General features: G+C 42.1%; 2 protein-coding genes across 4 annotated transcripts in view; both read right to left on the reverse strand.

Moving 5' to 3' along the window:
* Window positions 1-12,278, reverse strand: part of DIP2C (disco interacting protein 2 homolog C) — an 840,898-nt gene that overhangs the window by 372,677 nt on the left and 455,943 nt on the right. The window lies entirely within an intron of this gene.
* Window positions 1-12,278, reverse strand: part of LARP4B (La ribonucleoprotein 4B) — a 125,685-nt gene that overhangs the window by 67,607 nt on the left and 45,800 nt on the right. For all 3 annotated transcript variants that reach the window (XM_050805452.1, XM_050805450.1, XM_050805451.1), the window contains exons 2-3: window positions 11,223-11,342; window positions 10,029-10,088 (exon numbers count right to left, since the gene is read on the reverse strand). In XM_050805452.1, coding sequence (XP_050661409.1) covers window positions 10,029-10,088; window positions 11,223-11,303 — 141 coding nt within the window. In that variant the 5' untranslated portion in view covers window positions 11,304-11,342. The remainder of the gene's footprint in view (window positions 1-10,028; window positions 10,089-11,222; window positions 11,343-12,278) is intronic.

Below are 12,278 nucleotides of genomic sequence, written 5' to 3' on the forward strand. Positions count from 1 at the left end.
TAGATTTAAAAACAGCAGTCCAGGCCGGACGTGATGGCTCATGACTGTAATCCCAGCACTTTGGGAGGCCAAGGGGGGTGGATTACCAGAGGTCAGGAGTTTCAAGACCAGCCTGGCCAACATGGTGAAACCCCATCTCTACTAAAAATAAAAAAAATTAGCCGAGCGTGGGAGTGCGTGCCTGTAGTTCCAGCTACTCGGAAGGCTGAGGCAGGAGAATCACTTGAACCCTGGAGGCAGAGGTTGCAATGAGCCGAGATCGCGCCACTGCACTCCAGCCTGGGTGACAAGAACGAAACTCCACCTCAAAAAAACAAAACAACACAGCAGTGGAATGTGGGGATGGGTAATTGTTCAAGTTCATGATGCTGCATTCGGTTCATGATATTATTCTCTCCACTTCTGCAGATGTCTGAGCACTCCAATTAAGAAAAAGGAAAGAAAAGGAAAAAAAGGGAAAAGAGACCTACAAGCTCTGGTGCCAGAACTAGAAAGTCTCTTGAAAGCACTTGACGCAGGAATGCCCAGCCTGCCATCTGGTGAGAAACAGGCGCTGTCCACAACTAAACAAGTTGCTCCTGCACTACGTGGTCCGGCCCCTAACGGTGGACTCACATAATGGGTCTTGTCTTATCTTATGTTGACATCTGCAATGTTTTGCTTTTAGTATAAGTAATTATTTTTCTTATCATGGTTCTGACATGCTATGTGAAAAACAAAATAATTGTTTTAATTCCTCTGCAAGAGAGATGTTGTTGTTTATTTAACCTGTGAGTTATGACTGGTGTCCCATTAATTTTTTAATGTTAACATTTTATGATAAAAAGTTTAGGAATTATACTTAAACATGAAGGTAACAGGAGCAATTCTGAATACACTAAAATTCAAGTACTGAAATCATCATAATAATAATGATTATGATGATAATGGTAGTAAACACTTTACATAGCACCATGTGCCACAAAATATTAATTACATCTATGCATCCATTTTGTCACACATCTTAATTTGCACTCTTAACGACCCCCCAAGGTAGATACTACCAATCCACTGTACAGATAAGGGAAATGAGGCACCAAAAGCTTTAGTGGCAGCTTCGAATGACAAAACAAAACTCAGATCATACATTGACCATACTGTTACGCTACTCAAAGAGAATGAAATATCTAAATGGAAAAAAACATTCTGCTCTAAAGATACAAACGGTTCATACCAGCTGTAGAATGAAAGGGCACAGTAAAGCAGACAAGGTCAGGAGATCACCTGACTGGGTTTGAGTCTCAGCTCCATTTTTACATGTGTCATTTCTGGCAAATTATTTAACCTCTTTGTCTCAGTTTTCTCATTTGTAAAATGGAGCCAACAACGACATCTATTTCAAAGAGCTGTTACACAGACTTTAAGTAGTTGGAATAGAATCCCAAAGTCCCACTTCAAAGTCCCCCATAATCTGGCCCCAGCCTACCTCTATGATCTCGGCTTCTAAGATACCATTCCCCCAACCTCTTCCATCTCATACCAACGAACGCCAGCACGCTGCCTCACCGTTTCTTTCTCCAGTCTCCTCCCCGCACTTTTCAAGCCTTAAAGTCCTTTGTGAAACCATTCTGTGCTGCTCTAACAGAATACCTGAGATGGGGCAATTTATAAAGAACAGAGATTATCCCAGCACTTAGGGAGGCCAAGGCGGGCAGATCACCTGAGGTCAAAAGTTCGAGACCAGCCTGACCAACATGGAGAAACCCAGTCCTTACTAAAAATACAAAAAATTTGCCACGTGTGGTGGTGCATGCCTGTAATCCCAGCTACTCAAGAGGTTGAGGCAGGAGAATCGTTTGAACCCAGCGGGGCAGGGGTTGCAGTGAGCAGATATCATGCCATTGCACTCCGGCCTGGGCAACAAGAGCAAAACTCCATCTCAGAAAAAAGAAAAAAGACAAAAAAAATCCCTTTCCAAAAGGGAGAAATAGGCAAGAAGCAGCAAGAGGTCCCAGGTAAGTTCATGACCCAACAAGGCAGACAATATTAACTATCAAGCCTCTCTGGAGAATCACCTCCTTTGACTCCAGGTCCTAACCCTCTGGGCACCGTGGAACAGGGTTGAGTCCCCAGGGCCTCAGGCAGCCCCACCCAATGGCTTTGCTGGGCTCAGTCCACCCAGCAGCTGTCAGGGGTTGGAGTCTCCTGCCCACAGCTCTCCCAGGCTGATGCTGTAAGCTGGCAGCTCCACAGTTCAAGGCTCTCAGGCCACTCCCACGACTCTACTAGGCAATGCCCTTGGTGGGGCTTCTCTGCAGCAGGTTCAACTCCGAATTTCTGCTTGTCATTGCCTGAGTACAGGCTCTGCTGCTGTGATGAGTCCCTGCCTGGCCCCAGGCTGTCCACAGCATCCTGTGAAATCCAGGTGGAGGCTGCCCCACAGCTCTATAGCATTCTTCTTGCCTGAAAATCAGCACCATGGATGCCACCAAGGTTTATGACTTGTACCTTCTGGAGCTGCAGCTCAAGCCACCACTGGGCCCACTCGAGCCACAGATGGGGTAACTGAGGAGCAAGGCACCGGATGTGGGGAGCAGAGATCCAAGGCAGCTCTGGGCAGCAAGCCTGTGGAGGGCCCCCAGTGCTCATCTACCAAGACATTTCAGCCCTCCTAGAGGGCAAATGTGATGGGCCTGTGATGGGGGGACAGTCTTAAAGATATCTGAAGTAGCCTCACCAATACAGCAAGACCCTATCTCTACAAATAAAAACTAAAAGTTAGCTGGGTGTGAGGGCGCGTGTCTGTAGTCCCAGCTACTTGGGAGGCTGAGGCAGGAGGATCACTTGAGCCCAGAAGTTCGAGGCTGCAGTGAGCTATTACTGTTCCACTGCACTCCAGCCTGGGTGACAGAGCAAGACCCTGTCTCTAAAAAACAAACTAAACTAAACAAAACAAACAATTCTGAAAAGCCTTTCAGATGGCTGAAAGAGCTGGGTGTTTTAAATTATTTCCTTCTTGTTTATCTTTTTAAACGAAATAACAGTGCCAAATACAAAGTATTTCCTCGAGTTTAGACTCCGAAGCCAGATTGCCTGGGTCCAAATCCTGGTTCTACCACTTTTTAGTTCAGTAATCTTGGAGATAAATTACTTAAACGGCTTTGTGCCTCAGTTTCCTCATTTGTAAAATGAGGAAAACAGTAACTAGGGGTAAGACAGGTGTAGGGCTAACAGGAATTAATGAGTAAACTGAAGTGTTAGCAGAGTACACAGTAAGAGCCATGACAATCTGCAGTGATTACCACCATATGTGATACATTCTTTTATACTGGAGACATTCATGGAGCACCTACCTGTCAGGAAGACACTGGGATACATCAATGAACAAAACCAAACCCCAGCTTTGATGGAGCTTGCATTCTAGTCCAGGGAGACAAACATTAAATCTAACAAATACCTAACATTGTTAGAAGGTACTAACTGCTACACGTAAAGGGTCTGAGGCAAGCCAGAAGTGAGGAGATGGATGTGGATAGATAGGACTCGCTGAGAAGGTGAGGCTGAGACTGAGAAAGGTAAGAGAACAAGCCTCAAACACTTCTGGGAAAGGGACATGCCAGGACCAGCTGAGGCAGAGAGCCCTGCGGTAAGGTGATGCTGGAATGGTCAAGGGTCAAGAGCCCACTGGGGCTGGAGCAGTGTGCCAGGGGAGAGCCAGTGGCCAGCAGAGTCAGAAAGGACAGGTGCCAGACTGTGAAGGGCCCTGCCAGGACTCAGGCTGACTGTGATGCTGAGCACAGGAGTGGCAGGTTCTGACTTGGCCTTCTCGAAGGGATCCTCTGGCCACTGTGTTAGAAAGGAAGGGTGGGTTGGGGACACCAGTGAGGAGTGACTACAGCTGCCCAGGTGAGAAGCACGGGCTTCATGAGATGAGAAGTCCAAACAAAGACTGAAGCAGCCTGACCATCTCAGAAACTTTGACACCACTGCGTGATTCAAGTATCTCATACACACAAGTTCCCTAATTTGAAGATACACATTTCTCCTATTTTCGCAATTTCTATAATCACGACACGTCTTCAAATTGCTGCCAAAACTCACAGGGCTGTTTCAGGATCTTGGCAGTGGATTACCTACATGTGTTTATTTTGCAGAAATACACTGAGTTGTACTTTTATGATCTGTGCACATAGCTGTGTGTGTTGTATTCCCATACATATGTAAGGACACCAGGGCCTATGAAGGCAGCCAGCTGCCAGGCAGCGGACTCCGACACATCTGCCGCTTCCTCCCAGGGATTTGACTATTCTCTCAGTACAACTGTTTGCATGGTACTGCCACACAAAGTTGATTTATAAATCTACTATTGAACAAAATGCCTTAATAGCAATTAAACTGAATCCCAAAATGAAAAAGAGTTTGCAAAAAAACTATTTGTCATATTCTAAATGATGCAAATACTAAGCAGTAAAATTACTAATTTTTTTAAAAAGAAATTACAAAATGTTCTAAGTCGAGAGATGTTTTTACTGATCCCAGTGCCTTGAAAGACTACTATTACATCTGTCACACTCCCACAACAAAAGAAGTTTTAGCAGCATGGAACTCATTTACACAAGGATAAAACTAAGAATAGTGAGCCAAATAGGGAATGAAGAAATCCCTCTATTTTTAAATATGCCTTGGAGCTAAAAAGATCAGGGGTATGTGTTATAGAAAGCATTCCTTCTGTCAATGGCCAAAATGCTACAATCAAAATGCTACAATACTATGTCATCAAAAAGAAATATCCTACATTAAAAAGGATCTACTCCGTCTCAGCACGAATATATTCTAAGCAAAAGAGGGCATCTGGTCAGAGTATCCTCCATCCAGGGGCAAGTTCTCGGAAGTTAGCAGGAGACCAAGAACCGTGCGTACACTCTGGGGGTAAAAGGATTGTTTTGTCACTAAATTATTCTGAAGTAAAGGCAGCTTTACACTTCCTAACATAGTAACAAACGTATTTCTAAGACAGGAAACTGTACCAACATCCTTAAGGAAAGTTCTGAGGTCTTTTGTTTTTATTTTATTTTCTTAGAGACAGTGTCTTCCTCTGTCACCTAGGCTGGAGTGCAGTGATGCAATCACAGCTCACTGCAGCCTTGACCTCCTGGGCTCAAGCAATTCTCCCCCATCAGCCTCCTGTATAGCTCATACAGCAGGCACGCACCACCATGCCTGTTTTTTTTTTTTCTGTGTAGATATGGGGTCTTGAATTGGGCTCAAGCAATCCTCCCACCCTGGCCTCCCAAAGTGCTAGGATTTATAGGTGTGAGCCACTACACCCAGTCAAGTCTTTTCTTTTCTTTTTTCTTTTCTTTTTTTGAGACAGAGTTTCGCTCTTGCTGCCCAGGCTGGAGTGCAATGGCGCTATCTCAGCTCACTGCAACCTCTGCCTCCCAGGTTCAAGCGATTCTCCCGTCTCAGCCTCCCGAGTAGCTGGGATTACAAGCATGCGCCACCACACCCGGCTAATTTTTGTATTTTTAGTAGAGACGGAGTTTCATCATATTGGTCAGGCTGGTCTCGAACTCCTGACCTCAGGTGATCTGCCCGCCTAGGCCTCCCAAAGTGCTGGGACTACAGGCGTGAGCCACTGCACCCGGCCCAAGTCTTTTCTTAAAACAGACTGACAAGGTGGCAACAACCTGCCAAAAGCTTTAACCTGCAAGATATCATGCCAAGAGCAGCCATGTGTCATTTATGTATAAATATAGGAGTTGGATATTTTCATAGAAATTCAAGCTTTCTGATTGCGAAGCCTACTCTTATTTAAAATATAAGCCTGCAATAATTAATCGGGATTGCTAATTAATATTCATTCAGAAGCTGTGTCATCAAAAGGCAAAGGTGGTTTTTTTGAAAACTGATAAAGGAAGGGACGAAAGTTTTTTGTTATCACCATCTGTAAAGGAGTTTTAAAAAAAGAAAATTCTGGGACAGGTGCAGTGGCTCATGCCTGTAATCCCAACATCTTGGGAGGCCAAGGTGGGTAGATCACTTGAGGCCAGAGTTTGAGACCAGCCTGGGCAACATGGCAAAACACCATCTCTACGAAAAATACAAAAATTAGCCAAGCATGGTGGCGCATGCTTGTAATTCCAGCTACTCAGGAGGCTGAGGCACAAGAATCACTTGACCCCTGGAGGCAGAGGCTGCAGTGAGCAGAGATCACACCACTGCACTCTAGACAGCTTGAGTAACACAGTGAGACTGTCTCAAAAATAAATAAATAATCATTTTGATATAGATGATTTGCTGAACTGTACATAGAGTTTAGTATGAGGACGAGTTAGAGTTCCAATTTCACCTTCCCAGTTTCACACTATGATTAGAAGACTTGCTGTGACTTTGCATTTTTCTTTTGAGGAAGTAATTTAACATAAACACTTCTATCTAACATTACTTGTTCCTTAAACATCATCATTCACTCACATTCCTCTCTCAAACCTGCTGTTGATTTATGATAAAACACAACAGGATCATTCCAGCAGAAAATGGTTTCCAGGCTGATGCAGTGTCTCCAGGGGAAAAGCAGCTGCTTGGCTGGTCACACGCAGGAATAAGAACTGGAGTCCCTGAGTGGGCTTCAGGAGGGGCAAAAAGCCGCCGAGAATGACGTTTGCTATAGATGAAGTTTGTGGCCCTAACAGGGAAGGTAAAGACCCTTTAACCAAATGATACTGTTGCTGAATGCAAGTGGTTGTTTTTTCTTCCTCAAGGAGAACCCATCGCAGTGGCCCACTGCCAGTGGTCACTCTTCATCATAAATACCCTCAAAATCCTTTCAATCCCTTCTCGCTATCTATCACCTTACCTTCAAAGTCAAGATCTTAGGAGGAATGTCACCGTTTGAGTTGTGTCTACCACTCCTGTCTCTCACCCACTGCAATCTGGCTTTTGCTCCTATCAGTCCTGGAAAATACTCTTGCTAAGGTCACAACTGACCCCTCGCTTTGTACCTTACTACACTTCACTTGAGTCAGCCTCTCTACCTCTATCTCCACCCCACACTGTCCTCTGGTTTTCCTTCCATCCCTCTGACCACTCCCCGTCCTAGTTTCCTTCACGTTTCTGAAATATTGAGGGACTAGAGAGTTTCATCACTATCCCTGCCTGGAACTCAGGGAAACTTAACGCAAAGTACTGTAATCATAACTATTAGTACAATATACTTCAAATTAGTAGATCCTTATTACATCAAGGTGAGAACATTAAAAATGATCTTGCTTGACTAGGGGCAAGATAAAGAGTGCTTCTTCTAGACTCACCTATGTCTCAGCGGCTCCCACCTCCAGGTGTATGCTCATCTTGTACCTAAGGCTCACACATAATATAATCATGCAACCTTGCATGCTGTGTTAGGGTTCCTTGAAGGCATGTGTATCCCACGCTCATCTGAACAACCTCTCCACAGAAAATTCTTAGCCATCATTATCACTTGCACTCAGTTTTGTTGAATGGATGGACACTCAAATTTTATGCAGGCAGTACTAGTTGCCTGCCTGCCTACCAGACACAACGCATTGAGCTGGCCACAGAAGGGAACAGAATGCAGAGACACAGAGCATGTTTGTGACTGCCCAACGCTGGGTGAGAAACAGGGCCTAACTATAAGTGGGCCTGGGAGTGGACTGGGGAGTTACTGGGGTAATGTAAAAGTTCTAAGACTACATTACGGTGATGATTGCAGAACTCAGTAAATCTACTAAATATAATTCAACTGCATACTTTAAATGGGTGAATTTTACAGAATGTAAATTACACTTTAATAAAGTTTTGTTTTTTAATGAACAGAACACAGTACCAGAAGTTTACAGTTTAGTGGAGAAAACACATGTACACAAATTTGAGTAATTCTGACAATCAAGTAACTCATTATAATATACTGTTCTCATATTAAATAGGGAAACCATATTCTTTTTTTTTTTTTTTTCTGAGACAGAGTCTCGCTCTGTCACCCAGGCTGGAGTGTGGTGGCACGATCTCAGCTCACTGCGACCTCCGCCTCCCAGGTTCAGGCCATTCTCCTGCCTCAGCCTCCCAAATAGCTGGGACCACAGGCGCCTGCCACCACGCCCGGCTAATTTTTTGTATTTTTAGTAGAGATGGGGTTTCACCGTGTTAGCCAAGATGGTCTCGATCTTAGGGAAACCATATCCTTACAGTCTAATAAAGATCACTTTTTTGTATTCTTTGGCTAAACCTGTAAATAGTTACTAACTCAGTAAGTTTTCTGGAGATGGCAGGAAGCTGTATAATAAATGCAACTAAATAGTACCAGTGGATAAATGCAAACCTGCTCCTGAATTATTCAGGTATTTCTTTGGGTATCTCTATTGCAAGTCTCCTCCTACTCAACTTTAATGGAACGGCTAAACTGAAAATAGCCTGGTTCCTCAACCCTGACTGCTAAATGTATTCACGTGCTCATCATAACAACTGGCTGAGCCCTGCCACCTAATCACTAAACCAAAGCAAACTCCTGGTCAACTATGAAGCACGTAACTCTCCACACCTGTAGGTGCACTATGAACAATGCTAATTAGAAAACATTCATAGCAATGCCTGCAATAGGTGGATGTCTGAATATTATGTTGGACTGAAAGTCAACCACGGAGAGAACCGGAACTTGCTGAAACAAACTAACTCCCTTAAAGATTCATACTCAAGGGATATCTAATTTATGTCTTATATAATTTTCTTCTTAGACTACCAAAGGTCTTATGTTTGGATTTAAAATGACTTTAAAATATTATAAAATTCATTTTTAAAAAATCAATGTGCACCAAGCACAGTGGCTCATGCCTGTAATCCCAACACTTTTGGGAGGCTGAGACAGGTGGATCACTTGAGGTCATGAGTTCAAGACCAGCCTGACCAACGTGGTGAAACCCCATCTCTACTAAAAACACAAAATTATCCAGACGTGATGGCACATGCCTGTAATCCCAGCTACGCGGGAGGCTGAGGCAGGAGAATCCCTTGAGCCCGGGAGGCGGAGGTTGCGGTGACTGAGATGACGCTATTGCACTGCAGCCTGGCAACAAGAGGGAAACTGTCACAAAAATATAATAATAATAAAATTAAAAAATTAATGTAAAAACAGAATACACAAAAATTTTACATAAAAAATAAATTTATAAAATATAATAATTTGGAAGGTGTCTTTTGTTTTTTTAAAATTCTTCTTTGCTAAAAGCTGGCCGGGTATGGTGGCTCATGCCTGTAATCCTAGCACTTTGGGTGGCCAAGGCGGGAGGATCACTTTGAGTTCAGAAGCTCAAGATTAGCCTGGGCCACACAGTGAGACCTCGTCTCTAACTGAGAAAAAAAAAAAAACTAGTTTAACAATCCAACTCCTCCTTTAATTCCTACATGAACTGCTTATAATGGGGGAAATAGATGAGATTTATTGTAATTTTTATTTTTTACATAAAAAATTTTTACTTTTTAAATTTTATGCAATGTGTAAGATTCTTCCATCAAACTGAATTTCGAGTAGTAGCTCTCTGAAGCACTTTATATATGCATATGCAAATGATGAAAGGCAGAATTTAAAAACCAATGAATTCTACTTCCTTATTCTTTCATTAACCACAGCTAAAACGTGAAACAAATTTTCTGAGTAAAAGCTTACTATTCAATCTGTGTGGTTTAAGGAACATAAGCTACCAAAACGGAAAGCTAATCATATACATACAACAGATTATCAACGACACAATAAAAATTTCGTGATTAATATTTGACAATAAATTCATCTAAATGGTATGCTGTTGTTTGCAGAACTGCACACAAAACAGACACACACAGAAGCTAGTAAGGACATACAGTATTGACAGTTACTATACCCATGGGGTGTGGTGATGAATGGATCCCCGACCACAACTTTTTGAGAAATATCTACATTTTCTAATTTTTGTTACAATAAACATTTTTCTTAAGGAAGTATCTCTGAGCCTTGACTGTGATTAAACAATCTGTGATTAATCTCAAAATCAAATTACCTGACTCAAAGGTGGGATGGAACTTGTCTGAGAAGTGGTTTGAGATATAGGACCGTTCATCTGTAAAGTTGAAAACAAAGACAACATCAGTACAACATTAAAAAAAAAAAACAACACATGTCTTCAAACCACAGTAATAGGACCAAACTAAACCCACTGAGAAATGCACATTTTACATGACAAATTTGTGAATTCATAAGATATTCAGAAGGTAGGAGGCTTAAAATTTTTAAATTCTGAATGAACATCATAGATAAAGTTCTTTGTAGTTTCATTTGGGAAAACTAAGAAAAGCTACTTTTCTCAAAGCCATTTTGGAACTTTAAATATTACCGCTTGACATAAAATTTTTAAATGAACAAAAGTAGTCAAAAAAATTTATATTAAAATCCTAACTCTTTAAGTACATCCTACTATAGTGACTATAATGTTATTAAAGTATTTACAAATCACTACATATCCTCGATTTAAAAAATAAATGGCTTTAAGTATCTAGAGTTATAACAATTTTGTTTTTGTTATCACCTACTACTTATAGTTTCCTCTACAAAGCTACCTATACATTTTTCAGACTGATGGGGCTCAGGACTTCCTCCCCCAAAAATACGGCACATTGACATTTGAGGAAACAGCAGAATCAGGCCAAGGAAACTAGAAAGAATTCTCCTTACCCCTTCTCCCTCGAAGCAGGCCATAACACAGCCAACACTCCCCTAAAGACCCTTCCAGAGGGGCCCTGCTTTGTACCAGGAGGAATATCACACAGGGATGTCAAGAAAAACCTGAGCACACCAGCCTTGCTAAGTTTCTCCAGTTTATTAGCTCTAAGTCACATCCCTTCTGTCCAATCATGCTTCTCCACACTGTCAACATCTGCATCAGACTCCGTAAAAAAAAAAAAAAGTTTTCCCTATTTCTTGGGTTCTTCCTTTGTGGAGGCTCCTATGTCACATACAACTTATTACTAAATACACGTGTATGCTTTTCTCTTGTTCATCTGTCTTTTGTTACGGGGGTCTCAGCCATGATCCTCAGATGGGTAAGAAACCTGTTCTCCCCTACAAGACTCTAATATCCATATGCAGATCCTAAGATGTGCCAGTGTTCCTGTTGAGAGCCCCTTACTAACCCCAGTAGAGAATCCTTTATCAAAATAGCAATGGACTCCCCACCACCCCATTCGACAGCACCCACCAGATGAGCACTGTCCTTGCCCTCCTGGACTCTCTGCGTCTGCGGTTCAGCCACAACCTTAGCGTCCTGATCAGAAGTCATGGGCTCCACTGGGAGAAGTGTGATGCTAACCTCAGGATGCTGTAAAATGGCAAAGACATTAAACAGGTCATTTGAAGGGCACAGTATGATTATTTAAATAAAATTAAAATCCTTGAGTTTTCCAGCACACACGTTTATCCCTCTGAATTTAAAAAAGTTTAAAGAAGTCTGCCCATATGCATACTTTACTCACCAAGAAGTGAACTTAATTTTTTAAATAAGTAAGTTTCTTCTTCACACCATTCTGGTGAAGATGACCACACCGGGAAACTTGGAAACCCACGTGCTGACACAAATAAACCCATCTGTGCCTGAAAACTCAAGTCTTTTAAAAAAACAGAAAATTGAGGGCTTAATAGCCAAGATACATAAGGAACCTGCACCACTCGATAGCAAAAAATAAATAACCTGATTAGAAAATGGTCAAAGACATGAATAGGAGTTTTTCCCAAGACAACAGAAAAATGGCAATAGAAATACGAAAAAGTGCTCAGCATCACTAATTATTAGGGAGATGCAGAATAAAACCACAATGCTATTTCACCTCACGATGTCAGAATGACTACTACCAGTAAGACAAGAGATAACAGGGCATGGAAGAAACAGAACCTTTGCACACTGTTGGTAGGAATGTAAATTGGTGCAGCCATTATGAAAACAGTATGGAGGTTGCTCAAAAATTTGAAAATAGAACTACCATATGATCCTTTCTGAGTGTTTACCTGAAGGCAATGAAATCACCACCTCATAAGAATATCTGCACCCCCATGGGGATTGCAGCATTATTCACAATAGTCAAGACACAGAAACCACCTCGTTGTCCATCAACGGACAAATGGATATAGAAATCGTGATGTGTGTATATGTCTGTCTATGCTATGGAATGAAATATTGTTCAGCCTTTAAAAAGAAGGAAACTCCATTGTATGCTATAACATGAGTTAATCTGAAGGATATTGGCCAAGTGAAACATGC

This window comes from Macaca thibetana, chromosome 9 (assembly GCF_024542745.1).
Source record: "Macaca thibetana thibetana isolate TM-01 chromosome 9, ASM2454274v1, whole genome shotgun sequence".
Lineage (NCBI taxonomy): Eukaryota > Metazoa > Chordata > Mammalia > Primates > Cercopithecidae > Macaca > Macaca thibetana.